The sequence below is a fragment of the Pelodiscus sinensis genome, chromosome 8, assembly GCF_049634645.1.
Source record: "Pelodiscus sinensis isolate JC-2024 chromosome 8, ASM4963464v1, whole genome shotgun sequence".
NCBI lineage: Eukaryota > Metazoa > Chordata > Testudines > Trionychidae > Pelodiscus > Pelodiscus sinensis.
The window spans coordinates 49,257,956-49,271,587 of NC_134718.1; the positions used below are offsets into that span (position 1 = coordinate 49,257,956).

The 13,632-nt window shown below is 47.0% G+C and overlaps 1 protein-coding gene across 2 annotated transcripts in view; it reads right to left on the bottom strand.

The window, feature by feature from the left end:
• The window catches only part of GLRX3 (glutaredoxin 3), a 39,867-nt gene extending 29,100 nt beyond the window's left edge, over window positions 1-10,767 (bottom strand). The window contains exon 1 of one of the 2 annotated variants that reach the window (XM_075935241.1): window positions 10,605-10,767. In XM_075935241.1, coding sequence (XP_075791356.1) covers window positions 10,605-10,765 — 161 coding nt within the window. In that variant the 5' untranslated portion in view covers window positions 10,766-10,767. The remainder of the gene's footprint in view (window positions 1-10,604) is intronic. The other variant, XM_075935242.1, reaches the window with a different exon arrangement.
• Between the last annotated feature and the right edge of the window lie 2,865 nt (window positions 10,768-13,632).

Sequence of the window (13,632 nt, forward strand, 5' to 3'; positions counted from 1 at the left end):
GAGGGAAGACTAAAATAATTGGGTTTGTTCACTTTACAAAGGGGAGACTGGGAAGGGACATGATAGAAGCTTTCAAGTACCTAAAAGGGCGTTAAAAGGAGGAGGGAGAAAAAAATATTCTCCTTGACATCTAATACTAGGACAAGAAGCAATGGACTTAATTTGCAGCAAGGGAGGTTTTGGTTGGACATTAGAAAAAACTTCCTAACTCTCAGGGTGATTAAGCAGTGGAATAAATTGCCTAGGGAAGTTGTGGAATCTCCATCTCTGGAGATATTTAAGAGCAGGTTAGACAGACATCTATTAGGGATGATCTAGATCGGGCTGGGCATACATTTTTGAAAGGGAGCCACCTCACAAATGTTGGTAATTGGTGACAGGCCGGCTCCGGGGCCCCCCAGAAGGAGTGGGGCCTGAGACAGAAGAGGTGGGGTTGTGTATGTGTGTGTGGGAGTAAGAATTTGAGAGCGAGAGAGACAGGCTTTGTGACACACTGAGTATGTGCAGCACTGTGTGTGTGACAGTAACTTTGTGGCATAGACTGGGATAGTGCGTGTGACAATGACATAGAGAAGCCACACTCTGTGTCTTTAAGGGAAATCTGTCCTGCTCTATTGTCTCCCCGCCCGCACTCCTATGGGTCACGCTTCAGATTGGAGCAGCTATGCTGACTGCATCTCCATCTAGGATTCCTGCCATGCAGAGACAGGTTACAGGGGCAGAGGAACACCATGACTTCAGCTCTCTTCTGCACCTTGCCCCACCCCACCCCCCACATAAACTAGCAGGAGAATCCTTGAAGCAGCTTGGCTACAGGGTGAAGCAAGATGTGTGGGGGAGGGAGAAGCAAATGAACACACACTGCCAGCTGACAACAGCTGCATACCGTCATCTGTAAGTATGCACCTCTGCTAATCAGCTAGGCAGGCTGGAGAGAAATGATTGGTGGGCTGGATCCAGGCCTCAGGGCCTCAGTTTGCTCACCCCGATCTAGATGGTGCTTGGTCCTGCCATGAGGGCAGGGGACTGGACTGGATGACCTCTCGTGGGCCCTTCTAGTTCTAGTGTTCTATGTTTCAGCCATAAACTAATTTCTAACTAATGAAAACTAGAAAGAATCTTTCTCTGTTGGCCCGGTTATTCAATAGCTATCCACAACAGGGTCTCTTATACCTCCTTCCAAAACTCCAAATATAGATCAGAGACCTGCTCCAGTATGGCTATATGTATGCTTTATTGTTAGCTTTCTTAAACTGTTTTCAGCTGAATAAATGAAGAGTTAAGGAGCATTAATATAGCTGGACAGAACAACTACTCAGGGATACAAGTTCCAAATTCTTCAGTGAAGGCTATGTAATGCTATCCAAGATAAAGGGTTTTCCCAATAATACATATTTCTGAGAAATAATACCGTTATCAGAGCCGAAAAAAATTAAGATCTTGAGATATATCTAAACGTTGGAGACCTGCAAATGACAATACACTCTTAACAATACACTGAACGTATAAAAATGACAAGACATACCAACATTATGCCAATGAAAGCTATATAACAATTTATAGTTTTATTCTGTAAGACAAAAAACTAACTCGTTAAGGAATTTTAATGATTACTCTGTCAGCAGAATACATCTTATTGTTTCAAAGTTATATTAATAATGAATATAAAACGGGGACTTTTCAGTTTTGAAAAGAGGAGACTGAGGGGGGATATGATAGAGGTATATAAAATCATGAGTGGTTTGGAGAGGGTGAATAAAGAAAAGTTATTCATTAGTTCCTATAATATAAGGACTAGAGGACACCAAAGAAAATTAATGGGTAGCAGGTTTAAAACTAATAAGCGAAAGTTCTTCTTTACACAGCGCATAGTCAATCTGTAGAACTCCTTGCCAGAGGAAGCTGTCAAGGCTAGAACTATAACAGAGTTTAAAGAGAAGCTAGATAAATTCATGGAGGTTAGGTCCATAAAAGGCTATTAGCCAGGGGTAGGAATGGTGTCCCTGGTCTCTGTTTGTCAGAGGCTGGAGATGGACAGCACAAGACAAATTGCCTGATCATTGTCTTTGGTCCACCCCCTCCAGGGCACTTGGCGCTGGCCACTGTCAGAAGACAGGCTACTGGGCTAGGCAGACCTTTGGTCTGACCAAATACGGCCATTCTTATGTTCTTAAAACATCACATACGCAAATGTTAATATTATACCCCAAACCTGTACTGACTTATTATTATTTACATTACCATGGCACCTATGAGCTCTAGTCATAGACCAAGACCTCAATGAACTAGATGCCGTACAAAACACAGAAAAAAATGAAACAATGATGTGGAATGGTCCCTGAGCTACACAGTACACCACTGGAGTCAATGCAGCTCATCAGTTTTAGCACAGGATCAGGGCCCAAATAACATGTATAAGTACTAATGCTTAAAGCTAAGGAAAGATAGTTTTCCTTTCCAACACCTGCAATTCTCATGCATATATAAACACTGAGAAAATTATAAATCCATAGTCAATATTTCCATGACTTTTACCCCAAAAGAATTACCAAAGATTAAAAATAGGAATATCTTGACTTCAAGTTTCCTTAATACTGCATACAGAAAAAAATTGTTCTGACCCATTACATTTCTAGAATTTGTTTTCCAGAAATTCAATTAACAATGCAGTTGCAAATACAGACTGGAACAACAACAGAGCTATGCTTGTTTGGACTCTATACAAAATCCACATGTGATGGATCTTGATCTACTAAATTGGAGGGGGAAAATGAAGTCCTTCAATTCAATGAGTAAAAAAAATATATTTAAAAAAAATCAAAGAAAAAATTATGTACAGAGCCATATAACTAGATCCTAAACATAATAAGCCCAAAATGCTATTTAATAATTTGATACGCTTTCTTTCCCACTAGTGCAGCACAGCAGAGAATTCATTCTTTCCCGAGCTGCCAAGCAGAATTTCCCACATGTCCAATTTAAATTAATCAGTATTGTAGGGGTACATCTTATCAGATGAGTGTCACCTTGTGAGCAGTACAGGAGTAAGAACCACATGATTGAGTAATTCTAGCTCCTTTGAATGGAACAGTAATTATTTGATAAGATTATCCTCAACCATATTATTCTTAATACAGGAATTTGTTTTAATTTAATGTGGACTTAATGAAAAATTTGTGAAAACAGAATGCTTACCATCCCCTTATTTTTCTGAGAACTATTTTTGCTTTAAACAAAGTTACAGTTAATCTGTCTTTTAGTTACTAAACTTTTTAGAAAACATGTGAGAATGGCAAGATGGAGTAACTGGGGAAATCAAGGGGGTCGACTTCCAGAAAGTGCACCAAAGAAAGAATCTAGATACAAAGTACACAGAGGACTTAAGGCAGTGCATATTTTGACTCTATCACCCAGAGAACAGGGAAACTATTTTCATAACATTTGTCTATTTTATAACTTTTTTTCCCCCTTGCTACAGGAAAAAAAAAAGCCTTCAGTGAGTAATGCTTTATGGGGATGACTTTCAATACTATTTTAATATTGCTCTTGGTCATGTTACTAGGGATGTAAAATCCCAATTAATTAGTAGGTTAACGTTAGGGCTAGTTAACTGACTAAAGCGGGATCCAGGCTGGGGACTGCTCCAGAGGGGCCGGGGCTGGCTGCCAGCTCTCAGCCCCATGCTGATATTGGGGCTGTCACCAGCTCCCATAGAAACAGCCTTGATTTAAATCAATCCATCCTGATTAAAACTTTTCCAAAAGTATGTTGTAAAATTTGTGGCTATTCCATAATATAACTTGCCAGTAAATATAAATATGTATAATCAAATTAGAATATTCTAATACTTAATATTCTAATACTTAATTTTATTAGAATATGTATCTTTCAACCTTGTGTGAAATCAACATTTCACAAAACGTGTTATGTTAAATCAGTAACTGCTTAAAAAGCAACTGATTTAGCAGTACAATGCTATGTCAACCGCAGAGACCTTACAGTGCCACAGGTGTACTGATGCAGCTGCACCACTGAAAGATCTCCTGTATAGATGATGTATAAGAATTCTGCTGTAGACCTTAAACTCCACAGAGAGTGGCTAAACACAAAGGAGATGTCCACTCAGTGCTGCTACACCTAATGCCGAAGGAGAAAGAGAGGGAGTGGCAATGGTACCAGCATTACATCCATTACCTCAGTTCCTAGAGCACAGATCAGAATGTGGAAAATTCAAGTTTAATTTCTCATACTGCATGATCTGGAGTAAGAATTTGAACTTGGATCTTCCATATGAGTGCACCAGCTAACGAGCTATTGGGGAAAAAATGAACACAGCTTCCTCGATGGCTGTCCTGCATGCAAGTCAAGCATGCTCTGAGCATGCCTGTCAGATTGGACTTCATAAGTGGAAGAACATCTAGTTTCCAAATATTAAAAAGACTTTGAAGAAAGCTAGACAGATATCAAGATTTAGACAGCTTTCCATATTTGCACCAGCAAAAATAAAGATTCCTAGGGAATTTAGTCACCTACCGGGATAGGCAACACGGGAGTAGGGGTCTAAGGATCTAAATTATGGACTCTGGCACCTAACCTGGCAGTTACGCACATAAGTCCTTCTATGAATCTGGTCCGATGTTTTCTTCAATTTTGTACAGTTACAGACATACTGCAGGGCATCAATCCTGCAAGCTTATTCATGGGCTTTTACTCCACACATATATGAAGATCTGCTCATGAAAGTCATCTTTCAAGTTTGTGCTCTTGAAAAAAAAAATCTGTCAATATAATTATGCTTTCAGAATTGAGTTGAAAGTGTTCATTTAAAACTCAAATTTTAAAGTTTTCACACAGTATGGAGATGAAGAAAACAATCTGTTTGAGGCTAGGAGACACCAATGCAACAGTGCCATCCTGTTCACTGTGTGAGTGAATACTTTCCTATTTTAAAATTAAATTTTAAAGATCCATTAATTAGGCATATTAAAAGCATTTAATATGGCAACCGTGCAGCCACTAGCTTAGCTCTACTCTGCAGAACCAGCAGTGAAGCCACCTCCCCAGGAGAAGAGCCAACAGCTCCTTCCCGTTGGGCTGCCAAGGAGAAGGCTTTGCTGCCCTGCTGCAACAAAGCCACCTCCCTAGGAGCCGGATGAGTTTGAGTATAACCAATACCATTAACTGATAAGCATCAGCTATTGGTTAAACTGTTAGTTGGTTAAACTCTAACCTTCCTACTATTAACATAATATACAACAGCACTTTCACATTTCTCAAGTCTTCGATCTAAAAATTAGATCATCACTAAAACTTTTACAAAAACAAAAAAAGAGAGAAATGTTTCCATTTTATAAAAAGGAAAATTTGAAATCAGTTGTTTTTAAACACAAGAACATTTCCTTGGAACATCAGCAGTCCAAACTTACAGAGTCTTGCATGGATACAAAAGCTGTATCCACATATAATCTGCAATCTTCAAAAATTGATCTGCAGATATGAATGGCTGAGGACATAAAGCAGATGCCCGCTGATTTGCAGGGCTCTACAAACACTGCAGCACTGGGAACAAGAAAATGAAACTGACCTCACTGATTTTCCTTATCCTATCCAAGAATGTTACCAAAGAAACTCCAAAAAATAGTGTAAACTGGATTTCTAAATTGTTTCAGTGTAGTAATCAAAAGGTATTATTAACATTAACATAAGAAAATAAGATTAAAATATGAATGGTGTTGACAATCCTTTAAATGGAATGCAAGCATTAGAACTAGGGGTGCGAACAGGTAACCAGTTAACTGTTACCCGGAAGAAGCCTGCCACCCACCACAGGCAGCAGGCTGCTCCAGACCAGCTGGGTCCAGAGGCGAGGATGGGAGCAAGCAGCCCCAGGTAGGGCCAAGAACAGTCAGGCTGACTATAGTGGGGGAGCCGCTCCAGTCCAGCCAAGCTGAAGCGCTCCTCCACGAGTTCCTCATTTTAATCATTCAAGTGGTTAACCGTTACTTTTAACAGGTTAACCAATTAAATGTGATTTTACATCCTTAATTATAACCCTTTTACAGATGTGCAAACTAAGGGCTTGTCTACTGATAACATGCTGAAGCAGCTACCTATACTGATAAGAGGGATTCTCCTGTTAGCATAGGTAATCCAGCTCTTTGACAGCTGTCTTCAGAGATTTTGGTAAATGTAACTGTTGTGTGTGGATTTTTCATAACCCTGAGTGACACGGTTATGCTAACCTAGAATAGGCCAAACCCTATGATGTAACTTAAAACGTTCAGCTACATCACAGTAGCACAGAGTAGACAATGACATGCTACACCAGGGGTCGGCAATGTATGGCACAGGTGCCATAAGTAGCACGTGAGCCGATTGAGTGGCACACATAGCCGTAGCTGGCTTGGGGGAAACCTCCAAGGCTGCGCACACAGTGGCTGGGTGCTAACCTGCTGCTGGTGCCCTCTCCCTTCCCCAGCAGCAGGTTGGGCTGACGTACAGTGGCTGGTGGTTCAGAGGTGCCCGAGCTGGCAACAGCTCACACCATAGCATTTCCCAGTTCCAGTGCGGTGTGCACCACCAGGGGCAAATCCCTGCCACAACCCCACACACTGCATGGCTCCCTATTTCCCCTTGCAGGGCTGCCTTTGGCCCATGGGGCCTCAGCTGCGCCACAACCTTCTCCCATGTACAGGTGACTGCTTGTTCTTTCTTACAGCAGCTACCACTGCCAGAGTAGGGAGCACCAAGTGGGTCTGAGGCAGATACAAAATCCAGTGGAGCCACTCCCGGACCTCAGCACCTTGGAGCAGCGGCTTCAGCCCCAGCAGGAGCCACGCAGAGGCCAGCTGGGGCACCGCAGGGCAGGGCACACTCAGGATCGGCAGGTGTGCTCCATGTGCTGCCCCTTTCTTTCCACCCAGCCCTCCCCACCTGGCTGGGAGAACGACAGTGAACAGAACCGCTTGCTCTGCTGCTCTCTGCAAGCCGCTTTGGTGAGATTGGGGCTTTCTTCACCTCCCTTCCTCCCCTTCCCCCCCCTCCCCCCCCCCCCCCCGCTTTCCAGGAGGAAGCCAGAGCTGGTGCTGCAGCCTCCGGGATGCATGAGCTACTCACTGCGTGGGGGGGGGGGGGGGGGGGCTGAGCTCACTCCCCCTCCCCACCCTGCTGGGGGAATGGCAGCCAGTGGCATGCTGTCCAGAAGCTTTCCCCATGCAAAGCCAGGTAAGCATCTTCCCCATCATGCCCAATCCCCCTCATTCACTCTCCTCCCCCTGCGAAGACCCTGAACCCGCAGCTTCACACCCTCCCTTGCTCCTCACCTTCCCTCCTGGCCCAGATACCCTGCTCCCACCCTTCTGCATCCAGCCTTGCTCCTGCACCCTCTCTCCTGGCCACACACTTCACCCTCTCTTGCTCTTGCTCCCTCCCCCTGACCAGACATCCTACTCCCAGTCTGCTTCTGCAACCTACCTCCCATCCAGACTTTGCAACCTCTCCCCCTTCTGCACCCCTCTTCCCTCCCACATCCTACACTCCCATTCCTATCCCACTCACTGGCAGCCCAGTCCCACGCACTGAACCCCTCATTTTTGTCCCCACCCTAGAGCCTAAGGAGATCCACAAAATCTACTAACTCCAGAACCCCAGAAAAAGTAAGTCTGGCCCATGGGAAACCCCAAATCTCAGTCCTCCCTGTCCCTTCCCCTTTCCCTCTGGAGCTGGAGCACCAGAGGAGTGAGATGTCTCAGTGAGTGTTGGGATTTTTTTGGAGGAGTTTTTTTTTGCTTCTCACTCATGTGATCCCTAACTGATTTTTTTGTAGGTCGCTGGCCTATGACCCCAAAAAAGTTTCCCATCTCTACCAAAAAGAAAACACTGAAACCTTTGATGTTGGACATAAATTAATTTTTTTTATTTAAAATGAAGTTTGATAAAACTAACATGAGAAAGTTAAAATGCTTAGTCTGTTTAATAAATTAAACCATTCTCCCTAGCTGCAGCACTAGCAAAATGGCTCAGGGGTAATTATGTAATTAATGGTGAGTTTCCAATAGCAACTGGTGGTCCACGGCAGTGTTCCCTCTAAGCTGCAGGACAGCACAGCTTCAGGGAGCCCTGAACCTCTGACTGGGCGAGGCTGATTAATCACCTATGAAGCTGTGCTGCTCTGCCCCTTTGGGGAAACACTGGTCCACGGAAAGGTTTGCATTGAGCCAGGTGGCCCACAGGGTGTGCAGTGGAGAGAGCCCCTTCTGCTCCCAGAAGAGGAGCATAGGCCAGGATCTGAGGGTTAAATCTTGGTATGCCACTTTGGAAAGGTTGCCAACCTCTGTGCTACATCAATAGGAAAGCATCAGAGGGGTAGCCGTGTTAGTCTGAATCTGCAAAAGCAATGAGGAATCCTGTGGCACCTTATAGACTAACACAGGGGTTCCCGAACTTTTTGACACGGGGACCAGTAAATTCATTAATTCGCATATTCATTAAGCAAATGATGAATATTCAAATAAGTTGTTTCTGGTCCTCCCAAAGCCCCCAGTGCCAGCTTTAGCAAAGCTTTTGATACGGTCACCTACAATATTCTTGCCAGCAGAATAAGGGAATATGGATTGGATAAATGTACTGTAAGATGGATAGAAAGCTAGATCAGGGTTTCCCAAACTTTTTACTTTAGCTGGAACCCGTTTTTGTCAGTACTCTTTTTTGCAGCCCAAAAATATAAATGCATATAAAATATAGAATGAAAAATGAATAAGTTTTCAGTGTTTCACCCATCCTCCGCCCAGCCTGGGCCAGGGCTTGGGGGACCTGGCGCCACACGGACACTCCAGGAGGTGGGAGCTGGAGCCGATTGGGGGTAGGGTATCTGGCTAGGAGGGAGGGTACAAGGAGGGGTAGGTTTGCCAGGTGTCCAGTTTTGTACCAGACAGTCTTGTATGAGAGGGTTCTGTCCGGGAAACAAATGAGAAAATACCAGATATATAAAACGTCTGGTATTTTCTAATTAGGTAAGTTTTATTATTATTACGTGTATCAGTCCGTAGCTGCGAACTGTCTGGCTGGTAGATGTGCTCATGCTGCGTGAGTGTGTCTACCAGCCTGGCAGTTCACAGCTACTCGAGGGAAGGTATGAGGGGGAGGGCAAAACAGAATTCCCAGGGCCAGACTCACTCATGTACCCGGGTCTGCATATGCCTGGGGTCAGTCCCACTTCCCGCTGGCCGATTCCCTCCCCCGCCTTTTCCTCCCGATCTCCCCTCGCCAGCCCTGCTTCTGGAGGCTGGTTCTCCAATCCTCATCCTCCCAATCTCCCCCAGCCAGCCCTGCTTCCACCGTCCACCCGCCCCTATCTCCACCGGACAGTGCTGCTGCTGCCCTCAACCCTGCTTCTGCTGCCCACCCACCCCGATATCCGCTGGACAGCCCCGCTGCCCCCCACCCTGCTTCCCAGCAGCTGGTTTCCCCCCCACACACACCTCCTCTCAGCCTGCCCTGCCCCGCTCCCCTCCCAGCAGCCACACTGAGGCCCAGTATTTTTTTCCCATGGCACAGTACCGGGCCGCGGCCCATAGTTTGGGAAACGTTGGACTAACAGATTAACCTGTCACTTTCATTCATCAATGAGAGATTCTCACACAGCATAGATAAGCGATCTCTCAAAGACTAAGACTGTGTCTACAATAGCAATTTGATCATTATAGCTGATCATCTAAAGAAGTGGGCTGTGCCCACGAAAGCTCGTTATACCATCTACGTTTTGTTAGTCTTTAAAGTGCTAGCAGACTATTTGTTGTTTTTTAAGTTTATCCTGTACAGACTAACTCGGCTACCCCCCGGAAGACTATAAATTGTGTCACTCAGGAGTGTGGGGGGAAAAAAACAGAGTGACATATCTTAAATTGACAGAAGCACCAGTTTAGATACCACTATGTCGATGGGAGATGCTTGTCAGCATAAAACTGCTACACGGGAGATTTTACAGCAGCGCAGTAGCACCAGCAGAGCTGTGCTGCTGTAAGATGTAGTGCAGACATGGTCTAGGTCAAGACAAGACTTTTTCTGCACTAGGGATTAGGACAGGATGGCTACGTCTCTCAGGGGTGTTTACTTGTCTTCAAACCCCTGAGCGATTTAGCGACACCAAGCGTAAATTACTAGCATAAACCAGGCCTAAAAAGCAGAGCAGGATTAACTAGTCTGTCCAGAGCAATCAAGTAGCCCGCTGGCCAGGCCAGCGCCTGGGTGGATGTCCTACAGGGGCAGAAAGATGCCTGGGTGGATGTCCTACAGGGGCAGGGCAAGGAAGTGGGGACAAGGGAGGGGGAGTCACCAACGGAGGCAGGGGAAGAGGCGGAATGAACGGGGCCCCACGCGAGCAGGCGGCAGCAGCGGGCGCTTAATGAGCCGCCCCCGCCGAGGGGCACCGGGCCGGGGAGGCTGTGACCCCGGCGGAGCAGACAGACGCCACCTACAGAGACAACGAGCCTGCCCCCGGCCACAACCCCGCCCCCTCCTCGCCGGGCGCCGACGCCCCAACGACACAGCCGCGGGCCCCGGGGCCTGACGCTGCCGCTCGCCGGGCCGGAGCCAGCCGCACGTACTTGCCCTTCTGCTGCAGCAGCTCCCGGAAGTGCCCGGCGGAGCCCACCTCGGCCAGCGCAGCCATGGCGGGAGCGTGTCTGTCGCCACAGCCAGGAAGCGGGGCACGTGCAACCGGCCCGTTGAGCGATCTGCCCTCCCTGGCAACGAACTCTCTACGCATGCTCGGCAGAGGGAGCCTGCGTCCTCTGCGCGTGCGTGGAACGTGACGTCCTTCTCTCTCCCCCCCCCCCCTTTAGCGCTGAGCTCTACTATGCCGGGAGGGGGAGGCGGGGTCGGCAGCAGGGCTGCGCTGGGGGAGCCGCCCCCAGTCCCAATAGCTGCTGCCGTGTACTTGTGAGCCCGGCCCCTTCCCAGCCTCGGTCAGATGGCCAGGGCCGCGGGGGAGTTGGGGCCCGTGCCGGGGAGGACGGGCACAGCTTGGAGCCAGTCTAGGGGAGAGCAGCGGCCCGAAGGATGCGGCCTAGCGAGCGTGCCGCGGGGGGGGTTACAGCCTGGCTCTGTTTAGTCGGGGGGAGAAGAGCGCGGGAGGGACACCGCTAGCGTCCCGTCAGCGTGGCGGGGGGGGGAGGCTGGGGCAAGAGGTGACGCTCAGCGCTGTCCCCTTCAGAGGAGGGTTCGGGGCGGTTGCCCCTGCTTGGGTGGGCGGTGACAGGGGGCGGCTGCCTCAACCATCGTGTGGTCCCCTACATTGCGGTGAGCTGCCGCCGTGCTCCACCTGGCAGGGGAATGGCGCGGAACAGGCTGCTGGGTTGCTCTGCTTTCCATGGCTCCTGCCGCTGTGAGGGGGGCGAAGGTTCTGACTCCTGCTGCCGCCCCACCCCAAGCGCTCTCCATAATCTCCCTGCTTGTGTCACCTGGAGGGAGGCTTGGGGGAAGGAGTGCAGTGGGGGGAGGCAGAGTAGGTGTGGGACTTGGGCAAAGGCGTGGGAGAGGGAGTTGTCCCTGGTTCTGTGCCTGTCTAGGGATGGCCCTGAGTAGACAGATACCTGTCAGGAATGGTCTAGTTATTACGTATGCCTGCCTTGAGTGCAGGGCACTGGACTAAATGACCTGTTGATATCCCTTCCAGTCTTACACATCTGAGACCCAGCATTATTCCCCTCCCCTCATTGTCATCGACTTCCCACCTCTCTCCTAAACAAGCAACAGCTCAATGCACCATTTGAAGAAGTAAGACTTGAGCATAGATAGTACATAATATTGATGTTAAAATGCATTTAATTAATTAACAGTGTAACAGCTGAAAATTTCATCAGTTACATGGGGGGTGGCAGTTGGCTCCCCAGGAGCCAGTGTGTGTGGGAAGCTGGTTTTTAAGCTGGCCTCCCGTGTATGCTAGCTTCTGTATACCCCTCCTTCTCTTCCCCCCCCCCCCCCCACTGCTGCCTCTGATAGGTGGCAGCAGCACCATGGGCAGGCAATCCTCCAGGAGCCGGTGCACACAAGGAGCCATCTCTTAAGTTTGGACTATCAGTTTGGAGTTGGAAAGTCTGTAGAATGATGTTGCTGTTCTCCATGTGTGTAAGGCCATCTCCTGCTATACAAGACTGTATCTCTTGGCAATGTGCAAGAAATAGTGGACAAATTTACAGCAATGGGCTCCCTGACTGGAATGCAGTGACAGATGACACATATACTCCTATTCTGGCAGCAGCCCACTCTGCCACTGAGTACATCATTAGAAAGGGATACTTTCCAAGATTATGCAAGTGCTTTTAATCGATGTGGACAATTCACTGATATGAGGGTAGGTCACTCATGGAAGGTGTGTGATACATCTTTAAGAAATGCAGGACTTTTCCAAAAAGCTGCAAGCAGGAACATTCTTCCACAAACAGCAGATTAACAATGGTGATATTGAAATGCCAGTAGTGATTCTGTGGGGTGCAGCCTACTCTTTGCTCATTGGCTCATGAAGCTGAATACCTGCCACCTCAATAGCACCAGGGAAAGATTGAACTACTAGCTCAGAAGGCACAGAATAACTTGAATGCACTTTTGATAGTTTGAAGTAGAGTTGCCAGATGGTTTAACCAAAAATATCTAACACCCCCATCCCCGCAAAAAAGCCGGGGGGAAAATTCTGTTGAGGGGAAAAAGGGGGGGAGGAGACCAAAGTTGTTGAGCAAAAAAAAAAAAGTCCAAAAGTTAAGAAAAAAATAAAAAATAAAACAGCATTGCCCCTTTCAGTGCATGCACAGTCAGAATAGGGATAAGAACAGAGGAGTGATTGAGCACTAAGACCCAGGGAAGGCATTGCTTCTCCATGGTCTTTAGGCGTTTTGGTGGTGGCCATTTTGTTTTCTTGATCAAGCCAGAATGCAGCTTCCCTGCAGAACCAGGGGGTCCGAGGGCAGGGGCTGGGCCCAGTTGCTAAGCGTGTTATAGGGTTGACAGGTGTCCGGTAATTTCGCCTCCTGGCAAGGAAAAAAACAGAAAATACTGGACAGTTTAGGTGTCCAGTATTTTATGAATTTTTTTACCTGATAAGAGGCGATAATACCAGACTATCCAGGTCAATACTGGACACCTGGCAACCCTAGTTTGAAGGGATGCTGGCAGTGTGATTTCACTAACTAGATTGTCTCCCCAAGATTATAACTGCTTGCTGTATATTGGATAATATACATAAAGTAAAGGGGAAAAGCTGTTACCAGGGCAGAGGGACAAGGTGGACCAGATGTCTGATGAAACTGAACAGCCAGAGCTAAGGGCTGTGGAACTTTGCTGCTGAGGTAGGCTAGAAATGACCATTTCAACAATCAGCCACGGTAGTATTGTCTTTTAAGTATGCTTGAGTTTTTTCCTCCCCCTATGAATTCTTGGGGGTAGCCGTATTAGTCTGTAACTGAAAAAACAACAAATGGTCCTGCAGCACCTTAGACATCTGAAGAAGTGGGTTGTGCCCACAAAAGCTCATGGTACTATCTACATTTTTTGTTAGCCTCTAAGGTGCTGCAGGACTTTTAATGGTTTTTTAATTTTTTCCTATGAATTCTGTAATGCTTGCTGCAAATCAATAAAGAT